The sequence below is a fragment of the Eulemur rufifrons genome, chromosome 7, assembly GCF_041146395.1.
Source record: "Eulemur rufifrons isolate Redbay chromosome 7, OSU_ERuf_1, whole genome shotgun sequence".
Taxonomy (NCBI): Eukaryota; Metazoa; Chordata; class Mammalia; order Primates; family Lemuridae; genus Eulemur; species Eulemur rufifrons.
In genome coordinates this window covers 171,093,339-171,118,585 of record NC_090989.1, presented here as the reverse complement: position 1 = coordinate 171,118,585, position 25,247 = coordinate 171,093,339, and the positions used below count along the sequence as shown (strand labels likewise).

Genomic DNA, 25,247 nt, shown 5'->3' with positions numbered 1-25,247 from the left:
CAAAAATTGCTCAAATATTATAAAAATGTACAGACTTTATCTAGAGATGCAAAGGAACTTAAAGTGTTTTAAATGCCATTACTCACAAATCTGCTTAGAAATCCAAACAAAATCTATTTTAAACTCTGTTGGGAAAAAAACACTCTTGCACATACAAAAGCATAAATAAATTAACAAGTGAACTTAACAAGATACTAAAATATAATACACATGTTAGCAATCATTTTGAAGAAAGCACTAAAAATATCAGTGCTAGTCCACCTTCCTTTAATATATGCTGCAGTCTAAAACATTTATATTTTCTACTTTCTCTCCAGGAAATAATGATGTCCAAACTTTTTTTTTTTTTTTTAGTGAAGCAAAAGGGAAAAATACAATCTCAAAATGGCAGGCAGATAAACATAAACCACAATGGTGTCTCCAGAAGGGAGTATATAAATCCTCATTCAGTTTTGGATCTTAAAAACAAACCCAAAACAAGCAACAGCAACAACAAAGCCAAAAGATTCTTTACGAAAATAGTTTTTAGATTTTGATTGTTCAAACTGTTAAAGATGAATAGAAAAAGACCACCTGAAATATATGCAAAGAGAAATTTCACTTATAAGAATAAAGTTCAAATCATATTACCAACGTCAATATAACAAAAATTTAGCCATTACCAAAAGGTCTTCCAAAATGCAGTCAATGGCCCACTCACCTCAAGTAATATTGGTAATGGCTAAATTCCAGTATAACAAAAAAAAGAAAAGAGAAAAAAAACCTAGCCTGGAAGTCTACTGGAGTTCACTGTAACGGGATTTGAGCTATAATTAAATTTGATTAGTTTGGTTCAAACCTCAAGTTCAAAAGAATTATCAGCATGAATGGATGAAAAGCCCTTTTACACGGGCATTTTGAAAATATGAAAAGGGCTGACACAGCAAGCATCAAAGACTTTAAAAGCAATTGACCCTTCCCAGAGCAAAGGAGAAATGCTAACAGCTGAAACTCAGATGCTGCGTGCAAAGAAAATAAAGTTCCAGATGGTTCAAAAGCCTGGTAGTTTATTAAATATTAAATACTATTATTTCTAACTGGATTTTGCCCAGGGATAGCCAAATGTGTCATCTACAAAATGTGCAAAAGAAGTCTGACAGTACTCTCTGAAAACTGAAGCAAATAAACATTCCCTTTTTGAAAAACTACCAGCTCTAGGAAGCTTCTCAAGGATACAAACAGCCATGATGACAATCAAACAATCATGATGTTTAATAGAAACAGAAACAAAAAATACCTATAACCTAAAAATCCAAACCAGTTTCTATGAAGAAAAGCAGATTTCACAGAATTTAACATAGCATTATTTGGAGACATTTAACTCTGCCTCTATAAATACACACGCAACTATACACACCCATTTTATACCCCTTGAATCACATTATATTTTTTGCATATTACAAAAGGAGAAAACTAAAAAAACCAGCAGAGTAATACGGCCTGCAGAACTGTGTTAGTTACAGAAGGTTAACACAGATTTTAGATGTGGTTCAAAAGTGGTATTAGAGGATTATATATATAAACACAAAAGTTTGTTATATGCTTGTTTTAAATATACATATATATGGAAATGGGTGCAAACACATGTGTACACATATATAAATGTATAAGCATACATATAATAATACTTGTGTATATATGTATGTATTCATGTGTACACACACACATAAACACACACACACGCATAAACCAAAGACCCCTTTTCAACCAAAAAAAGTTTAGTTCACTTGGTTTATATACCTTGAGTTTTTTTGGAAAAACTTTTCCCTTGTTACCATAGTGTATTTATATACCTTGGGAGTTGGGGGAGGGAAATACTGTTTTTCATGAACTGGAAACGTGCTCTGCCAAATGAAGCAGGTGTGAGATATCTCAAAGATGAAAGCAATTCTCCAAATAACGACGTCATCCTGTAATGCTTTCTTGACATGTACAATTTTGCTATTCCTCTTTTTGAGATTTAATACAAAGCACTATGTTTGTGATCTTTCCCAACAGAGATGAGTAGTCTGGTGCTCATTTCTGGTGGCTTTTAGCACTGAGGAAAAGTCAATTCAACATTGATCTCACTTAAAATGGGTAAAAAATCCAGCCATAGCAGACAGGCTGTTGTAACACTTAAGTGCTCTTTTCTTAAAGCATTTTCTTTATAAGCAAAATAATTGTTAATGTAATTCTCTTATTCTTAAAACTGTTTATTACAAACCAGTTTCAAAATAATTCAAAGTAATCTCCCATCAAAAAAAGAAAACCACAGAAAGAAATCAATCATACTGTTTTCTTTTCTTTTTGTCCATTAAAAATATGCTGAAGGTGACACAGATTATCCTCAGGAATTTTTTGTTATATTAAAAAAACTATTCCCCATTTATGACAAAAGGTTTTTTGGAGGAAAAAAAGATAAAATATTAATTTCACTAGTTTCTGTAATAATATCCTACATTTCGTTTTTCTCCTAATATACTCACCAAATGGTTATAGTATTTAAGTTTTTCTTCATTTCAAAACAGAACGAGAAAATCTTTTAACTGAACTTTGTTACCATCTAGTCCAATGGTTCTTTAACTTCGGTGTACATCATCATCACCCACAGGGTGGAAAACACAAATTCTGGTTCTCCACCCCAGAGTTTCTGATTTGAAAGGTGTGGGATGGGGCCTTAGATTCTGTATTTCCAACAAGCTCCCAGGTAATCCAGAGACCATACTTTCAGAACCAACGATCTGTTCAGTATTTTCTTTCTCTTCATAATTAGCAAAGTTGGTAATGAGAAAATGGTATACCATATCGGTAACAGAAATAAGGACTTTTGGAGCTTTAGAGAGAAGTTGATAGGCAGAGCACAGTCCTCAGAGAGGACAGAGTCTGGGATTAAACAAACTTTTTCATAAAGAGCCAGATAAATAAATAGTTTAGGCTTTGTGGGCCATACAGTCTCTGTCACAACTACTCAACTCTGCCATTGTAGTGTGCAAGCAGACAGACAATACATAAATGAAAGAAAGTGGCTGCATGCCAGCAGAGCTTTATGACAAAAACAGGCTGTGGTCTGGGCTTGGCCCACAAGTCGTAGTTTACCAACCATTTTAAAAATGAGGAAATCAACGCCCAGGGAGATTAAACAACTTCAAAAGGCACAAGATAGTAAGTGGCAATAATTACAACTAGAACTTTGGTATCCTGATGTCTGATGCACTAAAAGAAGCTACTGTTAACAGTAGTATTTTGATAAGACAAGTCACGAATGGAATGAAGGCACTGCAAAACCTCATGCAGTTTAATGACCAAAAGGAAAAAAATGACTTTACTACACAAAATAGTATCTGAGTTCTAGAATTAATGCAAGGCATTATTATTTCTAATATTACTTATTCTAAATAGGAGGCTGACACAGCCGACCGTCTGCACTCCTGTCGCATGGCTTCCTAGCACACTGCACTGGGTTGGAGTAGGGAGTGTGGGAAACGGGGATTCGAGGGTTTCTCAGTTCGCACCCTCTTGGTCCTTCACCTTTCTCATCCCATCTGCCAGCCATTTGATGCCATTCCTTACAAAAATTCTTCCCAATACAAAATTTTCCCACATAAGAGACAAATTCAAGTTGGTGAAACTTAAATTAAAAACAATGTTTTTGTGCAGTCTACTAAGTTTGATCTTCATTCTAAATGTTAAATAAAGTTAAACAATATTTAGCTAATAAAACTAAGCAGATATGTTTATCTTTACCACATAGATATCCAGAAGTATATAACTGTATGTGTGCATATATACATATAAGTAATTATATATGTGTATATGCATATACACACATATTCTTTATGTTTTCATAGTTACATAGGCTTTTACTATTAAAACTGATATTTAAATAAGTCAATATATTTTAGCAATTTAGTAAATTAAATTTTATGCATTGCCTTATAACTATTTTATGCCAGTTTTCTTTAAAAAGCTAATGTATACATATCAGGAAAATAAAATAGCTTTAAGTATCAAACACAAAGTCAAAAGTTTTTTCTAAAATAGCTATAGTTTAAAATGTGCATATCCAATTCAGGATAAGAATGATGAGTCCTAAATCTGAGACAAAGTTTTGAACATGTTTGATGTATCCTAAACCATGCATGAAAAAGCATCTGTTATTTACAGATCAAAGCAAACCTGAGTATCCTAAAACAACTAGAGTGAAAAATGCCCAAATTTAATTTCATCCCTGTCCACATGCTTCTTTGAACTAATAATTCAGAGAACTGGTGAGTATGTTGAACTAATTAGCATGCTTAACGCCTGCCAACTTTGATGGCTCCAATTCTTTATTTTAAGAAATGGAATATAAAAAAGTTTTAAAAACAAACACAGAAGCAAATTTGAGAAAATGCAAAGTCCAGTCCAACTTGACAAAGTCACATATATTGAATAATGCCTCAAAAAGTTTCAAAACATGAGTGATACCTATTTAATACACTCTAAGCTATGAAATGGATTGTAAATTATTTTGAGGTTTCGATTTGAATGACATGAATTCAATTTTTTTTTTTTTCTGTGTCCAATACTTATTTAGGAGATTCGGCATACTTCTAATTTTATTTCAACATAAGGAATTGCAGTAAGGTGTTCCTGACAAGAGGTTAACTCTTTATTTTTTAACTGCAATGCGAGTAAACTCACTCAAGATCTCTTAAATGAAATCCCACCTAAGAGCCAAGAGAAAATGTACCCTTTACTACCCCCTTATTTGAGCCTCGTGGCCACATTTGCTATAAAGATTTTCAATTAAAAAAAAAAAACACAGTAAATAGGTTACTAAGTGTTAAACAGAGTGTTAACTAGCTATTATCTCCATTATGTTTTTTTTTGGTCTAGTACCAGATGGATTTTTTAAAAGTTCTTTTGTTTAATGTGGATATTCTAAGACAACCCCATTCCTATAATTTACATAAGAACCTTACACAGAGCCTTTCAAGTAAATTTCACCTGGGCTTGCAATTCCATTTCTTTCCCTCTAACTTGAGGCAAGAATTAGGCATTAAAAACAAAAAGAAGAATTAACAAAAGTCCCAACCCCATGCAAGGGGGTTCCATGCATGTGATTCCAGGCAGGAAGTCCATGCTCACTGTTTTGGTACCACTTGAAGTACCGGTAAAAAATATTCTTTAAAAGTAGTTAAGTACCCTTTTTAAAAAAAAAAATCATGCTTCCCAATATCAATGTATCAATTCCATTCCTCTCCCCTTCCTTTTTCTAAGTTTTGTAAAAGGATCACCCAAAATTTAACTCACTTAGAGACAAAGATTCACTCCTTGATTAACTATTCATTCCTATAAAAAACACTCTGGCACTTTTAATATTCAACTACTAAATGTTCAACTACTAATGACCTGCTTTACAAATGCATATACAGGCACTTCCATACACAAATAAGAAAAGCCGTCTGAGGGTAGAATCTCTACCATACACACACTGCTACTCTATAGCTTTATACCCCACTGATACCATAAATGTTTTCAGGTGAGCTAAAAAATTACTGGTCACCACTTGAATAACACTGCTTTGCAACCACGGCAAACTTTTTTTGAACTATAGGGCACAAAGAAAATTTCTATTTGTCTTCTGCATTAAAAGCTTCACATTAATTTCATGGTTTGTAAAGTTTCCATTCTAGGAAGGCAGTGCTAGATTAAGAGACCTATAATCTGGGTTCTAGCTTTGTCTTCAGCACAAAGTAAACAAGTGATCTTGGTAAGTCATTCCAGGTCATGTTATTTTATAGGATATTATAAAGAGGGTAACTCAAAGATGCTTCGTGCTTGGATAAAATACATAGCATCTTGTCCTTGTTCAAGCAGGTCAATTTCGAGATTATTTATACTATATGACAATGTAACAGCAGTAACATTAAAAAAAAAAAAACCTAGTGGTCCAATCTATATAAGGTAATAATACATACTATATTCTAAATCAAAGTAGAAGAAGAACTGATCTTTTAACCCCCTGATGTATGCACATTAAGTACAGTGATGCAAGAGAAAATAGGCATACTTAGAAAAAGGGAGTAAAAAAAGCTGAAAGACACCCAAGTTTTGGAATTTTTTTTTTTACTCAGTCCTTTTTATTAGCCAAAAACAAAAACAACAACAACAAAAAAAACCAAATAGATGTTTTGGGGGAAAGAAGACGGAAGACACGTAAGATTTGAGATTTTTTTTTTTTTTTTTTTTTAGACAGCCATCGTATAAGTTAAAAAAGAAAACACAGAGGGAAATGTCTTAGAAAAATCAAAACATCATCTTTCAAGACTGGCATGTTCAAAAATATGAAAACAATACCTGAGTAGTTAAAGAAAAACAAAGACATTGCTTTTTCCACTTAAGAATGCTTTTCGGAAAAATAAATAAATAATGAAAAAAATAAATTAATTAAGACATTGCTTGGCACATTGTAAGGAATCAATATATATATGTTCCAGACACAGACCCACACAAATACGGCCAACTGAATTTTTACAAAGGTGCAAACACATTTCAGTGGAGAAAAAATAATCTTTTCAACAAATGCTACTAGAACAATTATACATCTATATGCAAAAAAAAAAAGGAAAGAAAGAAAAAACCTCGAACTAAGCCTCACCCCTTAAATAAAAATCAACTCAAATGGACCACAGATGTAAATGTAAAACATAAAACTAAAACTTTACAAGAAAACACAGAAGAAAACCTTAATGACTTAGGCAAAGAATCCTTAGACATGACATCCAAAGTACAATCCATAAAAGAAAAACAATGACAAACTGGACTTTGCCAAAATCTAGAACTTTTACTTTGCAAATAATGCTATTCAGAGAATGAAATTATAAGCTACAGATTATCAGAAAATACCTGCAAATCACGTAAGTAAAACAAGAACTAGCATCCCAAATATATAAAGGATTTTCAAAACTCTGAAAGAAACAACCCAATTAAAATGGAAAACACGTGAACAGATACTTCACCAAAAAAGATACAAGGGTGGCAAACAGGCATATGAAAAGACATTCAACATCATTAGCCATTAAGGAAGTGAAAATTAAAACCACTATGGGATACCGTAACATAACTCCTTGAATGGCTAAAATAAAAAAATCCTGACAATATCAAGTGCTGAGCATATACTGATGGTGAGTCCGCAAAATTATACAGCTATTATATATAAAAAAGAGCTTGGCAGTTTCTTATAAAGTTAAAACATACACTTAGCATATGGCCCAGCAATCCCATTACCGAGTATCTACCCTAGAGAAACGAAAACCTATGGTCACACAAAAACTTGTACAAGACTATTCACAGCAATTCTCTTTATAATGACCCCAAACTAGAAAGAACTCAAATGTCCTTCAATGGGTGAATAGATAAACATCCATTTTACTAGTAATTCCACTGTACATCCAAACAAAGGAATACTACTCTGCAATAAAAAGAAATTACTGATACATGCAATGACTGAGATGAATCTCAAAAGCATTATGCTGTGTGATAGAAAGTAGTCTCAAAAGATTGTCTATTATGTGATGCCATTTAAATGACATTCTCAAAAAGAAAAAACTATAGTTTTCAAGAATAGATCAGTGGTTGCCCCTGGTAAGAAGCAGAAAAAGGAGTATAACTACAAAGCAATAACCCAAGGGAATTTGGGGGGTGATGGAAATGTTCCATATCCTGGTTGTGATGGTGGTTATATAAATCTATACATGTACTAACATTCATAGCACTGTACACCAGAAAAGAAGTTTACAGTATGATAATTTTTAAAATAAATCATGATTATGTGTTCTTGCCTGAGATAAATATGTGGAAGAAAAAAGAAATAATGTATTTAAAATGTTTTTTCTGCCCAATAAGAGAGCGTAGATGCAATGATACATCTAGAGCCCAGATGTTGGTTTCTGAATACCACTCCCCACCAAAAGGAATCAAGGGCTCCTTGGGGAGATGCTGATTGCAGGACTAGGGCAAGAAAAATACAAGAGTAAGACTGGGACACCTTGTTATGCCAGTAAGGAGAGTCTCAAAGACTAAAGGGGAAACGTCACAAAACAGAGTAAATTAAAGGGCTCCCACTGGCTAAATTTGGGACAGTTAAGTATCAAAATAATAATAATGGTAATGGACTATAATTAATGAATATAAAGAATCCATGACTATGGTGATGGTTGTATATATCTGTGAACATATAAAACCCACTGATCTATCACTTTAAATGAGTAAATTGGTATGTGAATTATCTCTCAATAAAGCTGTTTAAAAAAAAAAATCCATGAGTCCGTAGGGATACTAAAAAAAGAATCTGGAGCATAGGAAGGAAACTCTTCTTTACTGAAGAATGCCAACTAATAAATTCATAGAAAAATGACAGTATTAGGAAAATCATCATTTTGCAATCACCGATGTAATAAACACTTCAGACAAGAAGCATCCACAGATGTTAAAATCATTAGGTGAAAGATTACTGGGGAACAGGATAATCACATGGTCTCAAAATGCTACTCCATAGCTTAATAACAATGGAGAATTGAACCTTTAGCGTACAGAAAACTGGAGAATACCAACTTAATCAAATGATTAAACTTAGCCTCACCAACCAAGTATAGGACATTATGTGCCTGCTGGTATAACGCAACATGAAATATTCAACAATACTTAGGTAGTATCCATGCAAAAAAGAAAACAACAACAAAATTAACCTGAATCTAATTATAAGGAAATCAGATAATCCAGATTATGGGACAGTTTACAGGACAAGTGCTCTGGGCCCTATGATGTCACTGGCCTGGGAGTCAGGGACAGAGGTTGAACGGAACCCAAACAACCAAACGCAATGTGTGATCCTTTACTGAATCCTAAGAAGAGAAAAAAAATTATAAGGCTTTTATTATTGGGATTACAGGGAAAATTGACCATATATGGATAATATTAACATACTGATATTAAATTTCTTGGACATGATAATGGTATTGTAGTTGTCAGAGGTACGACTCCATTCTTAGGAGACATGCCGAAATACTGAATGATTAAGTGTCAGAATGCTACTTACTTAAAAATGTTTTAGGGAAACAGAAAGGAGGATAAGGCAGAGGAAGCAAAATGTTAATTGGTGAATTCTGGGAAAAGATTAAGATGTTTTAACTTTTTCATAAGTTGTAATTCTTCAAAATAAAGTTGGAGAGGGAGAAAAAAAGAAAAAGAAGGTGCTACTACTCACTTTAAAACCTCCTCACTCATACCCCCAACAGAGAAAAGAAAATATATACATTGTTATGAAAAAAACATAAGAGTTCGAACCTAGGAGTTCAAAGAATTCAGAACCCAATTCTGCCCTCTATTAACAGTGTTATTTTATGTAGAACAAGTTACAACACTCCGGGTCAGTTTTCTCATTGGTATTAAATAGAGAAATACCTGCTAGCATGTAAAATGGTTTACAAGGTAGATGAACATTATTGAGTGGTTGGGAACCTTGACTAGATATGTAGGGAGTGCATACTTTCCAATTACTCTGTTGGTAATGATGATTCTTTGAGGATTACTGTGAAGATAAAATGAAAAAAACATACAGAAGGTACCTAGTCCAGAATATGGTAGATGCAGGATAAATTCAATCTACTTCCTCCTTCAAATACAGAAAAATATGTGATACAAACTTGCCATTTATCAAGAGAGGACTTGCACCAGAACCTTTGGTGTTCTTAATCAAAACTTAATGGTTGAGGTGTGTTGTTTGCACTATCAACACTTTTGCAAACTCATATTAAATGTCTATAAGGATAAAGAAAAAACCTTGGTAAATAATTGTGTGAACCAAAAGATAAATCAGCAGAGTGTGTAACTTTCACAAGATCTTTGTTAGTCAATATAAGACATATAGCATAGTCTCCTATGAACACAGATATCATTGGTATCTTCTACCAGGCAAATGACATACTTAATTTACCCTATGATGGATAATAACCTTCATCCCAAAGTGATCTTTAATTTGGTCATCATTCTATTACCCAAAACAGAATTATGGAATAATTCACAGAGAAACACAAAAGACATTATGTGCATCAAGGTATAGATGAGTTTTATCAGAACTTGATAATCAGTTTATAAGACCCCTACAGATCAGATCAATTGAACCACTTATTTCCCAAACATAATTAGACTGCACACTAAAGTGATAAGTTCGAAATGTTTCTCTAAGAATCACAATATTAATATAATTCCTTCCTACTTTAAAAAAAACAGCAATGAAACATTTGAGGTCAAGGAATCATTACAAATGGTTATCATCAGGTGTCTTTAATAAGAGATTTGTGAATTATATTAGGCACTAGAGAAAGACAATTATCTGAGCAAAAAATAATAAAATAGAGGCCTTCAAATAAATGAGTTATATCCTTATATTTATTATGTCTTAAAGCATTTTCATACAATGAGGACACTAAGGCATCAGAGGCAAAAGGCAGAATTGTGGCTGGAGTCCAGGCAGTCTGGCTGCAAACCCCATGGTCTGACCCACTATGCTCTGAAGCCTTCAGGAAACCACAAATCCAACCCAGGAAGGCAATGAAGAGAAGCCCAGATACAATGAATGATCACACCAGATTAGACAGAACAGGAGGATGGACGATCCCAAGATTCCCAAGGGAAAAACAGACCCGGTACAAAAGACAGTATGTTTTCAAGGTTGTCACACTTCAAAAGGCAAATAATGCACCCAATAAAAACCAATTAGAAATTCCAAGGAAAAAATATAAGTTCACGTCCCAAATGTTCAGGAAATTAAATCACTGGATTAAATTTCAGCAAGTGTTGGAGCGCAAGGAAAGAGAGTCTATTTGACTGTGATGCTGAAAAACATCTCTTTTAGGGTGATGTGGGACCCATACAAAAGGAAATATAACCCTAGCACGCTACTTGACTTGGTGATCATTCATGAAGTCTCAATAACACAAACACTAGTTCAACGGTTACTCAACTTTTAGAATCAATATAGAAAAATCATGGAAGCAGTGATTGTGGGAAAAGGACAGGATTAATGTGTCAACCACCTTGAAAATGTAGGATGAAAGACAGCTGACAGAAAGTCGTTCTAGAAAGCAGAATTTGCAGATTACGGAGAACAAGGCAGCATAAAGAAAGTAACAGCTTTGTGGTATGGAGAGAAAGTTCGAAGATGCCGAAAGTTTGTTGGGTAAGAAATAAAGACACAAATATATGACTTAAAGTTTCTAAAATGACCAGAGGAATCAAGTTTATATAACTGGAATGCTAGGATGAGACAGGGTTGGGGAGGAGTCTCCCGTGAGCGAAATCACATCTTCCATCCCAAAGATCCATAGACTGTATCTAACGTGGACAAATTATGGAGAAGTTTAAATGTATTATCCAGAAGTATGGATGTAATCAGAAAAAATAAAAATAGAAACAGTTTAAAAACGGTTACCTCTAGAGAGTGGACCAGAATGGAGACGGACAAGCAGGAGACGGTTCTTTTATATTATTTGAGTTTTTACCGATTGCATGTATTCCTTCGATAAAAATTACAAGTAAAAATTAAGTTTTAAATTTAACTTGTGATATTTTAGAATATCACTTTAAAAATAAGTATTTCATATGATATCCAAATCTGGCATATCTTTAGCTTTTTGTTTTTAAAAATAATTTGTAGACTTTCATAAAAGTGCTGAAATAGCATAGAGAGTTCACATATACCATACTGTTCCCTGATGTTAACAAGTCAACCAGAGTACAATTATCAAAACCAGCTACCAATATTGCTGCAATGCTAACAGCTGCATTATAGAGCTTGCTTGAAGTTTACCAATATTCATCCTAATATCCTTTTTTTGTTCCAGGACCCAATCCAGGATCTCACATGGAATTTATCTGTTGTATCTCCTTAATCTCCTATCTGTGACAGTTCTTTCATCTTTCTTTGTTTTTCATGACCTTGACAATTCTGGGTTTGTCAGATATTTTCTCATGATCACATTGAGATTATGCATCTTTTGGCAAGAAGACTGAAGAAATGATATTGTGTCCTTCCTGGTGCATCATATTGAGTGTGTTTGATGTCAATATATCTTATAACTGGTGATGTTAACCTTGATCACTTGAATAAGATAGTGTCTGCCAGTTTTTCCAACCATAAAATTATTTTTTCCTTTTAATTGATAAATAGCTTGGAGGAATTACTTTGAGACTATGATATTCATCTTTTAAAAATTGACAAAGATTACATATTCAGGGTGTACAATGTGATGATTTGATATACATATACACTGTATAATGATTATCACAATCAAATCAACACGTCCACCACCACCCATGCTGTACCTTAGGTACCTAGAAGCCGTTCACCTTATAACTCAAAGTTTGTACCCTTTGACCAACATCTCCTCATTCCCCCCAGTCCCCAGGAACCACCGTTCTACTCTCTATGAGTTTGGCATTTTTAGATTTCACAAATAAGAGAGATCATACTGTATTTGTCTTTCTGTAATGACATTCATTTTTGATAAGTTAAATATACTTAACAGTCCTTATCTGTTAGAGATGCACAGTGAATTATTTCTGGATGAAATAAGATAATGTCTGGTATTTGCTTCAAAATAATACAGAATACAGGAAGTAGTTCTGGGTACAGAGGGAACAATATTGGTCAAGAGCTGGTAATTGCTGAAGTTGGGTGATGGGACTGGGATTCATTTTACTAATCTACTTTTGTGTATCTTTAAATTTTTCCATGATAAAAGTTTTAAAAAATTAAAGCCCAAATAAATTCTGTGCACGTATGTACCAAAAGATAACACAAATTCATTCATTCAGACACCCTGGATCAGAAAACACTACTTATCATGTTTGGATTTTCATTTTTTAATTTGAACCATTTTCAATGGTGCCAAGCAAGCAACACAAGAGCTTCCAGGTTCACATATATTGAGGTTTCTGCCACCAACATTTAAAACACAGGCATTGTGCGCCCTCTAGTGTATTATTCTATAACATGACTTGTGCATTGACAAGTTCAATAACAAAAAGCAGAGTACATTCAAAAATTAAAGAAATATCCTTCTCTTTCACCAATTTCTGCTTCTCCACTAGTCAATAAATTCTCTGCTAATTACCCAACTATGCAACAAAACCATTTCAGTGCCAATGATCATCAACTTTTTCCCACTTACTGTGCTGTTTCTTCGAACATATGCTGAAGCTCAGGGAAGAAAAGAGGACAAAAGACTAAAACCAGTCAAAACATTTTTAAGCAACCTTAGTAAAGGCTGGGTGAAGGAGGATATTGAAATCAGTATTAATGGCTGATTTAGAAGCATCTCATTGTGTTCTGCTCATATAAATGTTTCCATTCCCATCGTTTAGAATCCTCTAAAATTCATAAAAAGTGCTTCACTTTCAGGTCAACAGATTTGGTTCGAGTCTTACTGATCTCCCATTGCTTTACCTTCCCAGGATTTACTGAAAATTTCTTAGAGGAATAATCAGTGAATTTATCTGTAAGATGTGAGCTGAAAGCGAAGTATAATAAGAAACACAAGCTTTGGAATCACACAGGCTTGACTTCATATTCCAGTCCTGCCACTTCCTAGCTGTATTACTTAATTTTTCTAAGCCTCAGCTTATTTATCTGAAAAAACACATTATCTTAGCATTTAGGATTAGAAAAATATATGTAAAGTTATAATTCATATTCAAATTTTAACTATTTTCATTATATGATCCTAAGGTAATCTGCAGCCAGTGCTCAAACTTAGAGATAAACATTTAAATTCCTTTAAATGACTACCTTCAACCACTATCCTTGAATTACATATGAAAAATTCTAGGCTAGATGCAGTGGCTCATGCCTGTAATCCCAGCACTTTGGGAGGCTAAGGTGGGAAGATCATATGAGACCCAAAGTTTGAGAGCAATCTGGGCAACATAGCTAGACCCCATCTCTACAAAAAAAATTTAAAAGTTCACCAGGTGAGTGGCACGTGCCTGGAGTCCCAGCTACTCAGGAGCTATGATTGTGCCACAGCATTTCAGCCTGGGTGACAAAGCAAGATTCCCATTTCTAAAAAGAGGGGAAAAAAATTCTAGATTTGACCTTCAAATTTTTTTTTGATATACAGTTTCCTCCTTACTCCTTATGAGATGGTGTTTATTCAGACAATAAGATTGTAGACAGTGCTAAGAACCTCAAGGGTAACGTTTGACACATGGTGTTCACTGAACCTAATCTGCATACACCTGATGAAGCATCTTCTCTTCATAAATAAGTTGTTTACTATATTCAGATGTTATTTCAAAAATATTTTGCATATATAAAATATTTACAGGAATAACTTTAACTAGAAATGACAAAATTAAAATAAGGGCAATTTGTAGAAGACAGGAAATACAATAAGAAAAGACCAGAAGAAAATTAACCTTACTGGAAGTGCAGAAAATTTATTTGGCAGAAAACCATTAATTTGCCTGGGAATTAATTGGGGAAGCTATAATTCTTGCCAAATATATCTAGAGAGATCTTAAATATCTCAGCCCTTTAGCTGGTCTACTTCTAAGAAGCAAGTGTGATTAAGTTACCTATTTGTTCATCAAATATTTTCCAAGTATGCTGTGTCAGAGGGAAACAGTAGAGAATAAAACCCACCGGATGAGGCCATCTGCCCTCCTGATGCATATATTCTAGTGGAGGGAGGAGAGCAGGTAATAAATTTGTAAACAAGAAATGAAGACGATTTCAGATAATTGTGCATGCTAGGGTAACAGGAGACTGAACAGGGTTGGGGAGGGTCTATTTTAGCTAGAGCGGCCACAGGAGGCCCCTCAGAGGAAGGGGCATATAAACCTAGATGATAAGAGGAAATCATACAAACATAGGATAATACGCACGTACAAAGCCACTGTTCTTCACGAACACCAAAGAGAGATATAAATATGGACTATTTATCTTAAATATACACATATTCCTCCCCAGAAAAATTCATCTGCATATAAAGTGCAAACCGCACAGCTCACCACAGGGCTGAAGATCACAGGCTCTGGAGTCCTTGGTTCTCTCCTTCGCTGCACTGTGAGAACCTGGGCCAACCACAGCCCTGCTAGAGCTTCGGTTTTTATAAAGTAGGAATCATGTTTTGGGTTATTGTGAGGATTATCTAAAATGATGTATGTAAAAAACTTAGCACAGTCACTGGAACACTGTAAGTATTCAGTAAACATATGCTATTATTTCTATTTAAACTGTGATGCACATATTTAAGGGAAGTGTTTATATATACATCAATACAGGTATTCTAAGAAAACTGTACCAAACAAAAATAACTTTGAAGTAAACTCATGTCTTCCAAATAATAATTTCACAGGGACCACCAAGTAATTTTTAAAGAAGAGTTTCCACACTGGTGCTCAAAAGAACAAAGGTGGCAGAAAGAGAATAAGAACAGACGTTACAGTACAAAGTAGAATTAAATGGCAAAAAACAGTGTGGTACAGACAAGTGCTCATGGATCGTAACAGCACGATACCCAAGAATGGCTGGAGCTAGAGATGCACGGAACGGTTTCCTTTCTGAAGGGACGGAACTTTAGCTGGGAGGGTGTGAGTGGACAGAACACGGCAGACACTGCAGGGTGACTCAGTAACAGCAGTCCCAACCCTGCTTGCCTGCCTTCATCTACTACACTAAGGAGCTACATGCTCAACTTCCCAGTACCCGTGCAACTCAGGAAGGCCCTAAGACACTACCTGGCCCAGGAAAGCTTATGTTTCCCAGATAAACGAAAGGACAGATAAAGCCAATACTGCCTCCTGCCCTTCCCCTTCTTCATGCTTGGAACCGAGCCATGATACCTGCAAATGCAGCAGCCATTTTGTGACCACGAGGCAATGTGCCAAGGCAATAAGGTTAGCCCAGCAGAATGAAGGAGACTGGATCCTTCTTGCCCTCATATAACCTGTACACCAGCCTTAGACTGGCCATCTTCAGATTTCTTCTAATCAAAGGAAAAAAAAAAAAAAAAAAGAAAACCTTTACTTGGGGAAACCATTGTAGTCAGATTTTCTGTTATTTGCAGCCTAAATGCAAAACTGACTCAAAAAGACGAAGGAAGAGGATATCTCACTTGGGATGAAAAACACAAAGGAATAACAAAGACAGAGCTACTTCAACACTATGGTTTATGGTTGTACCATTTAGAATAAAGAATTAAGAGACAGTTTCCACCTTTATCCAATAGCTTTCTTACATGTTTACACTGAAGAGTCATGTTACTGCATTTACATGCCAGTAAACCATACGCACGGGAACTGGTGCCCCTTCAAAACAAAATGGCCAATGTGCAACAATGGAAATATGTAGCATTTTCAAAACTAGAGTGCAAACAAAATTTGTCCAAGGAATGAGAAAAGTAAATAGCAGCTGGTTTCATGTAAATAAAACATGAGAAAATATGCACTAAAGAGTAATTTTTCTACATTAAGATAATTTTATTGAAATGTTCTTCCTAAAAATGTTTATTTAAGAGATGATGAAAAACTGTAGGCTAAAATTCATATTTGAGGAGTAATAATTTTAGGTTCTTGAATTAAAGAATGAACTGAATGAACTATCACTCATTTTTCACAGAACTTCTCTACGGTAATGTTATAATAATGTAAATGCAATTAAGTGACTCATTTTATAAACCTCTCTGATTAAAGGGGAAATTTCATTTTGCTTTAATATTCCCATTAATAAGAATGTCTCATTACACATTTACTGAAAGCCTGAACAAAAAAACAATGGACAGATTCCAAGAGCAAACAGGGATTTTTTTTCTTTTCCCATGAAGCTAACATTATGGAATTTTAACAGATGTTCTATTTGGTCATAGTTAATAAAATGAATTATGTAGGATTAAAATAGGGTTCAATATGTTTGCATTGGATTTTAACTGAAAAACAATTTCACATTAAAAGTTTGGAAAGATTTCTAATCACTTTTCTCCCTTTTCAGAATTACTAACATGTGGAAAATAAATGAATAATTAACAGCACTTAGTACTTTTCCAATAAAACCAGACTTATAAAAACTACTGTTTCAGGGTTTAAGAAGACTGAAATCTTAGAAAAGTATGTACTTGTTGGTATTCACTGCCTATCTCATGCAAAGATCACAGTAATGTAGCACATCAAAAGCCTAACTCACTACCCTGCATAATTCCAAGCCCCCTTTGAGCTCCCTCACCATTCTGAAATGATCGTGGTGTCAGATAGCATCTGAACAAAAATGAATGAAAAGTAAAGGAATGAAGAAAACCAAAAAACTTTACTGAGTGCCCACTGTGTGGAAGGTATTATACTAGAGCCTATGGCATGCCACAAAGAAGTAAAAATCCAATAGCTGTTTTCAAGAGGAACTTACATACTATCTGGGAAGATAAGACACAACTAAACTATACGGACAAACCAAAAGAGAAATAAAGAGGTAAATGAATTCTTACAAACAGAGAGACACATAACACTGCTACTAGGAATAAAAAAAAAAAAGAAAGAAAATCCTCTCCTATCAGATAAGACTTTTTTCTCTCTCTTTACTGTCATGAAAGCGGGCAGTATTAACAGTATACACACTTAAGGGACAGTAAATAAGTAATAGAAGTTCCAGCTATAGTTGCTTCATAACATTTTTCAATGGAAAACATTCAAGTGTTCCAATCTCAGTAAGAAAATGGCCCTGTAAATGGGTAATCTTATTTGAAAAATAAATTCTAGTAAATTATCAAATTGACTCCAAAAAGAATCATCCTAAAATTTCCCAATCCACTTACACTGGTAATTTTGATCAGCTCAATCATCAGTTAGGGTAACTTTACATTATTATACCAATGGGCTGTTTTTCCTACAGAAGTAGCCAGTGAGTATCAGTTGCAGGTTGCCAATTTGTAACAATTATAGAAATTCCTCTCTACAAGACATCTGGATAAAGCACTCTCAAATTGCAGCCAAGAAGCTTTACAAGCACTAAAGGTTGGCCTCTCATTCAAACACAGCAATCACTACTCATCAGCATAAAATGACATTCACCCGTCTAATTGCAGACAGATCAAGGTTGCATCCCTGTTCAAGAACCTAACAACCTAGAGGCAGGTTTAACTTCTGAGTCTCCTAGCAGGCTGTATTGTTACAATACCTACCTCACAGCACTACTGTTAAGCTATCAATGAGAACAGTCTATGGAAAGTTCCTAACACAAATGGGCAAACTTGGGCTCAGAAAGGTTAAGTAACTTGCCAAGAGCAGACAGCTGGTAAGGGGCAGAGCTGCATTTTCACACTTAGGTGTCCTTTACTGTCAAAGGTTCAGTTACCAAGAGCACTAATAACCACAGTTAACATTTTTTGAATGCATACTATTGACAGACACCACAGAAAGCACTTCCCATGGATCCGCTCATTTAATTCTCACAAGAATTTTATGATTCAAATACTCACAGTTCACAATAAAGGAAATAAAATAGTTCTCAGATACATGATAATATGCCCAGTCTTATCTGTAATTAAAATTAAAACTACAATAACATCTTTTTCATCTGTTAGACTGCCAGTATCATTGGTGAGGCAGGGAAAAACAGAGAGCTCCTTCGTTCTTGGCAAGTGTCAATGAGTACTTCTAGGAAGGGCAATTTGGCGTTGTCATCTATCAACATTACAAATGCCCACACCTTTAACCAAGTAATTCTACTTCTTGTATAACCTACAAACACTCTCCACCATGTACAAAATGACATATGAACATTATTATTCATGGCAGCATATTTATAATGTCCACCAACGGGGAACTGTTAAATAAACAATAGTTCATTTGTACAATGAAGTATTAGACAATCATAAAAAATGAGGGTGCTCTTTATGAAGTGATATAAAATGACCTTCAAAATATATTAGGTTAAAAGCAACAAGACACAGGATGCCTAGGATAGAGTGTCTCTGGAAAAATACACAAGACACTTCTATAACATGCAAGTTTTGAGAAAAAGGCACTGAGTGGGCAGACCACGGAGCTGGAAAGGAGACTCTGAAGGACAATCCTTGAGGCTTGATCACTAAAGGTTCCTGTGTCCAGCCACTGGATTTGGGGGGTCCTCAATGCCTAAAGTGGACAACAGGGGTAACCAAGTGTGGAAAGCTGCTATATCCACTTTCGAGTGAGCTATTTAGAGTGGTGATTTCTGCACCTAGAGAATAGGGACTTCAGTGAACTTCCTGAACAGGATGGATGATTTATTCAGCCTGCGTGATAGCTTGAGGCAAAACTGGGGTGAGGAGGAATAACTTTCACCTATCTCAAATCCCTTTAGTGCCTACTCTAATCTACCAAAAAGCAGCCAGGAGTCACTCATTACCAAAATTTTGGCAACATCCATCAGGACTGCTCCAACCAACTACTCACCTTCCGATTTCTGCAAACAAGAATCAGACACCAGAAATTTGCCCTCCCAATTCCAGAGACACATGTCAGGCTTTTTCAAGGGCTTTTCCCATGAGCTCTCCTCCAGTCCCTGCAAACATCCAGTTGGGGTGAGAGGTCCAACCTGTCCTCCTGACAAATACTCTGCTGTGTGTTCTCTTGAAGCACCCTCACTTGGCCTGGGGAAGGGGGGACTCCCACTTTAATGGGCATGAAACCCCAATTCTGCTTAGATAAGCGAGGTACACACGTTCTTTCACAACCTTGTGCCTTTGCTCATGTTGTTACAACTGCCTATCTCCTTGACTACTTCTAATTGCCATTCCTTCAAGAATTAAGTCAAGACTCACTTTTATTAATGTAACAAATGCTAATTGGGTACCACTCAAGCACTGCTGCCTCTATAATCCCAGCTGTACCCTGTATGTACATATCACTACATAGCACTTACTATCCTGCATTGTGCAGTGTCTACTTCCCTATTTGTTTCCCCACCAGAACCTGAATCCTTTGGGGCAGCAATGTTCTGCATAGTGCCCAAAACACAGTAGGCACTTTAAAAATGACTGCTGAGTAAAATCTGTGGATAAAAGACATCTGCTGAGCTTAGCTTATTCCCACTTCTTTTGAAACAACTTGCCTTTCTCTGTTTTCTTCCTATACAGAAGTCCTTCTATTTAATAACTCACACCCAAGAGAATGAGGCTGCTCTCTGCAGAATTTTCAGGCCAGTGGACCATCTGAAATCATCCTAGCTATGAAAGCAGCAATGATTTTGCTTCCCGCTACCATCTTATTGCAATAACACCACTGTATCACAACGCTTGGCCACATCTAATTTGGCCAAGATCATGAGAAAAATGAATACTGAAAGGGCGAGGTAAATAGTATAATCTGTTGACCTTGCTTAGACTCAGTCTAAAATTCACAGTAACTAACATAATTTAAGAGAACATAAGGGATAAGCGTGCAATCTCCACAAACATCAAATACAGTAAATAATGTGTGACAGCATTCACAAAACCTAAAGAACACATAATCTACCTTACGATGCATGGATTCAAACTTCAATCTCATTCTAATGGGCTACTACTAAGGAGATAAAAATATTTCAAAGAAAAAATTACACACAGAATAAACATACAAGTTTACCAGTGATCCTCACAAAGGCTTCAATGTATTTTCTTATTGAAACAATCAAACAATCTCTTGGCAAAAAGACTTCATATTGGCTCCAGAATAATGTAAGAATCGAAACTATAATGCAAAAAATTTTGCTTAAAGCAGATATATCACTTCTTATTTTTCTCATTTTGAAAAGAAGCTATGTTTCATTCAGCAGTAATTCTTCTCTCATTCTATCAGAGAATCTGTACAAAAGCAATACTTCAACTAAAATCAATTCTGAAGGATCTTTTATGAATACGCATAATGCAGAAGACCCCAATTAAATTTCCAACAAAGCACTGCCATTTTGAATAAACAAAGTCATCTCAGTAAGGTCACAACATTTGCGAGAATTGCAGCCTAGAAATTAATTACTAGTATGACATATGTCAAAACAAATTTTTAAAAGAATAGAATGCAGTTGTAACCATGTGTTTTATCTGTTTGCATGCAAAACCAGTATTCTCTAGCATGTAAATATATTCATTTATTCAGTATCTCTCAGAAAAATAAAACAGGTTTATTGCCTCTCTTTTTCCTGCACCCAGGTAAAAATCTGAGTAAGTAACACATGTTTAGTGAGTCAGAAAATAAGTACAGAGTGAAGACATAGACCAGGTAATATTTCTGAAAGACAGAAGTTATCTTCATACAAATAACTAATTTTGAAACATTCAGTTTGCCTTCAAAAGAAGTTCTTCAAAGATCTACACCACAGATTGGTATCTTGTGGAAACCAAAGCTTTAAATCACATGTAACAGTGTTGGCGTGTCATAAAGAAGATTGTAATCCACAGTTAAAAACAAAAAACCACCTGGGAATAAAATGAGGGATTTCAAAGAATTTCAATATTCTGCCAGTTATAACAACATTGATTTAAATACTATGTTCCAGTATCCTAGGACCTCCAAACAGAAAACACAGATGCAGAGAAGATACATGCAGGTCCTCACTTGTGTTTTCTTTGATAAAAAATGATGTCCCAAATGAAAGACTTCTCTTGTATCTCACCTATCTAAAAACCAACTTTTGAACTTCGAGACAGTCTCTCCTATTTGAGGCAAAGATTAAAATATGGTGCCTGCAGTAATTTACTAAAATCATTTACTGGCGGTAAAGTTTTGCTTTTTCAACCAAAAAAAATTAAAGAAAAATTTCACACATGTTGAATCACAGGTATTCGAGTTAGAAGGCACAGAGAGGTGAAGTGGCTCGCCCTGGGGCACACCGCACCTGCAGAGCCAGGACTCCAGGCCAGACGGAACTTCCCAGCTCATTATATCTTGTTCTCAGGAAGCCAAGAGCTACCTGCCAGATGCAGACTTTTGGGACACCTGTCTCTTAGAGTGCCTCTTCCATTACCAATTTTTCATTAGTTCTCCATATTGCAGTAAGTAACTTGATGTCTTACCCTTAAGTTATTTCTTAATCTTTCCACTGTAAGAGACGTTTAGCCACCCTAGAACAACAAGGAAGCTACACAATGGACCACTCTGACCACTGGGACTGCTCTTCCAGCAAACCCATTCTACTCATTCTCTTAGATGTAAGGACTGAGATAAGAATAAACAGTGCTTAAAAAAGTGATCATAATTTCCGTTTGATTTTTTGAACCAAGATTCTCCAGATATATTTCTGATTATTAAGTATAAATTTACTGAACAAAAGCACATAATTCTTTTGGTACATCAATATTGGAAATTAAATGACTTACCTCTCTTAAAACTGTGCTTTTGTAGCCTCGATACAACCCTTGGATGCCCTGAAACAAACAAAAGCCAAGAGCTCTGAAAGTGAGAATAACAGAGATGATTTTGGAATGACATTCTGAGTACAGCAGATTTGCCTGCTTTAAAGTTCTAAAACAGTCCCAAGAACCATAGTTCTGTGAGAGGTTAAAGGTTCTAACCTGGCCTAAGGGACACAAAAAGCTCAGGTTAGCTCCCTTCAAAATGGGAACATCTCTAATAATAAAACTGAACTACATATTAATTTGGTTTTAGTTGCTATTATTCTACTAAGTACTAAATACTGTCATTTAGTATTTAACTGCTATAACATTTCTTCTTTTGAAAAGAACATTTGAAATGCTTTAAATATATTTCCAAAAGCAAATGCACATACATGCCAATTATCCTTTCATAAAAACAGAATTATATTTCATAGGTTCAAACACCAGGAATTCATCAATAATCTCTCAATTAGTATTAGTAAATATTCCCAAACTTTGATTTTTTTTTTTTTTTTTTTTTATTTCACCATCCACATGGTTACATGGGGACCCGGTATTAGATTGATCTCATCTATACAATTAGGAATTTGATGTCTGCTCACCTAGGTGACAGACCGTTTAGAATAACTTGTCTAAAACCAAAACTCATTGAAATTTCCATGCAATTGATTCCCATTTAAAAAAATTTAAAAAAGCAATCTTCTGTAAAAATTATAAAGGACAACAGCTAAATGCTCCCTGGTCACATGGCCAGGAAGAATAATTTCTGACCCACAGCTTAACATAAACAGTGATAGAGGAATTACATTTTGATATAAGCACTATGAGCTTGGTCGCTATTACAGTGCATTACTGTATTTCTCTTCCATGGGCCCTCAAATTCTGTAGTGATGTTTTAAGATAATACCTTCATTCACTTTACAGATTTACAATTTGTTCCATGTCTGATTCTGGAATGACTGTAGGAAGATTACGATTCAGGACACATACACAGTAGTGGCACTCAATATGCTTGTTTAGAAATTTGAAAAAGAAATAAAAATGAAAATAAACATTCAAAAACAAATAAAGGCAAAGATTATCTCAGTACAAGAGTTACTATGGTTGGACATTAAATTTAGCTCTGAGGTTTTCTCTAAGGCTCCTGGGATGAGGCCCACAGTGTTTGTATTAGCTACTATAAAATCTTTCTCAATGAAAAAGAGCTTGAAAACACATCTCACCTCTTCATATAAGATGTTCGAGAAAATCTGAAATGTTCTCGAAGACGCAGATACCTGTGCCCTCTGCTTAACCACTTCAGATGGAACTCGAATCAGGCAGGCAACCTAAAACATACAAAATTGGTCAAATATCCTAAAAAGGATATAACTGTTATGAAAAATTAACATTTTTCATAAGCAAAAATTATAGTAAGGACACATAACATAGAAATTTAGTGTAAGATGTCAAAATGTTTGGGTTTTTTGTTATTTTTTTGAGACAAAGTCTGACTCTGTCACTGGGGCTACAGTGCAGTGGCATCATCATAGTTCACTGCAACCTCGAATTCCGGACTCAAGCGATCCTCTTGCCTCAGCCTTCCCAGTAGCTGGGACTACAGGTGTGCACCATCACACTCAGCTAATTTTTACATTTTTTTGTAGAGATGCGGTCTTGCTATGTTGCCCAGGCTGGTCTTGAACTCTTGGCCTCAAGCGATCCTCCTGCCTCAGCCTCACAAAGTGCTAGGATTATAGCATGAGCCACCATACCCAGCCATGTTTTTTTGTGTTTTTTTTTTTTTTAATCTAAAACACTGGGACCTTTAAAAGATACACATTGTTTTGTCAGCCCAGGCCTTTCCTCCCTTGTCCTGTATAGACCCTCACCTCCTGCCATGTCGTTCCAAGCACATCCATCTACGAGCCTCCAGATGGCAGGAAGCAAATTTACTCATTTTGAATCCCCAACGCCTAGAACAGCATCTGGCACATCACAGACATTTCAAACGTGTGAGGAAGACGAGAGGCAAGGCTGATCACGAGCTGGTGCTCCAATCCTTTACCCGACTCCTTCCACCCCAGCCCACCCCCAGCCTCAACCGACTCCCAACCCAGCATCCTAGACCTCTCCACCATGCAACACGGAGGGGAGACTCCTGGCACTCTCGGGCTCTGCTCCAGCTTTCCAGCTGACATGGGTCCCGACTGGCCCGTACTCAACACCATACCAGTCAGCAAATAATTTTAACATCACCCTTGGTTATATGCCAGAGTGAGGCATATGTCACCTCCAATTCACACTGCCAGGATTTTATCTTTACACTGTAAAGGCAGCCTACTTATTTTCAGAAATGGGAGCAATAAAGAACTGGTCAAACCTGGAGGAACTCTGCCCAAAGGAAAGGCTGCAGAAAGGGTAGCAAGGTACAGGGAGGGAGACATATAAACTGCTATGTTTAACTGTTTTAGTGCAAGTCCTGTATTTGAGCCTCGAAACACTAAGCAGTCTACCAAAGACAGACTTTTTCTGCAACTTAGATTCCACATAACTTTGATGGTCAACGTTTTACATACGATCGAGGATATTAATTTTAAATCTTTCCTTCAATGATACATGTAGCAAGATGGAAAGAACAGGAAACTTAACAAAACTATCAAACCAAACAGAGTACACAAACTCAAAGAGGTTTGTCCTTTTCAATCTGTATTCTTCTAATTCCCAATAAAAGGGTATTTGGATATTACATAAGGCTTTGTTTTTCTAAAATTAAGTGGCTCTACGGCAAAGGTCAGCACATTTTTTATATAAAAGACTAAATAATAAATATTTTAAACTTTGCAAGCCACATGGTCT

The 25,247-nt window shown here is 35.5% G+C and overlaps 1 protein-coding gene across 1 annotated transcript in view; it reads right to left on the bottom strand.

Annotated features, from left to right (window-relative positions):
- Positions 1–25,247, bottom strand: part of SLC25A26 (solute carrier family 25 member 26) — a 138,406-nt gene that overhangs the window by 76,141 nt on the left and 37,018 nt on the right. The window contains exons 4-5 of the mRNA XM_069476043.1: positions 23,633–23,737; positions 22,392–22,439 (exon numbers count right to left, since the gene is read on the bottom strand). Of these exons, the coding sequence (XP_069332144.1) occupies positions 22,392–22,439; positions 23,633–23,737 (153 nt within the window). The remainder of the gene's footprint in view (positions 1–22,391; positions 22,440–23,632; positions 23,738–25,247) is intronic.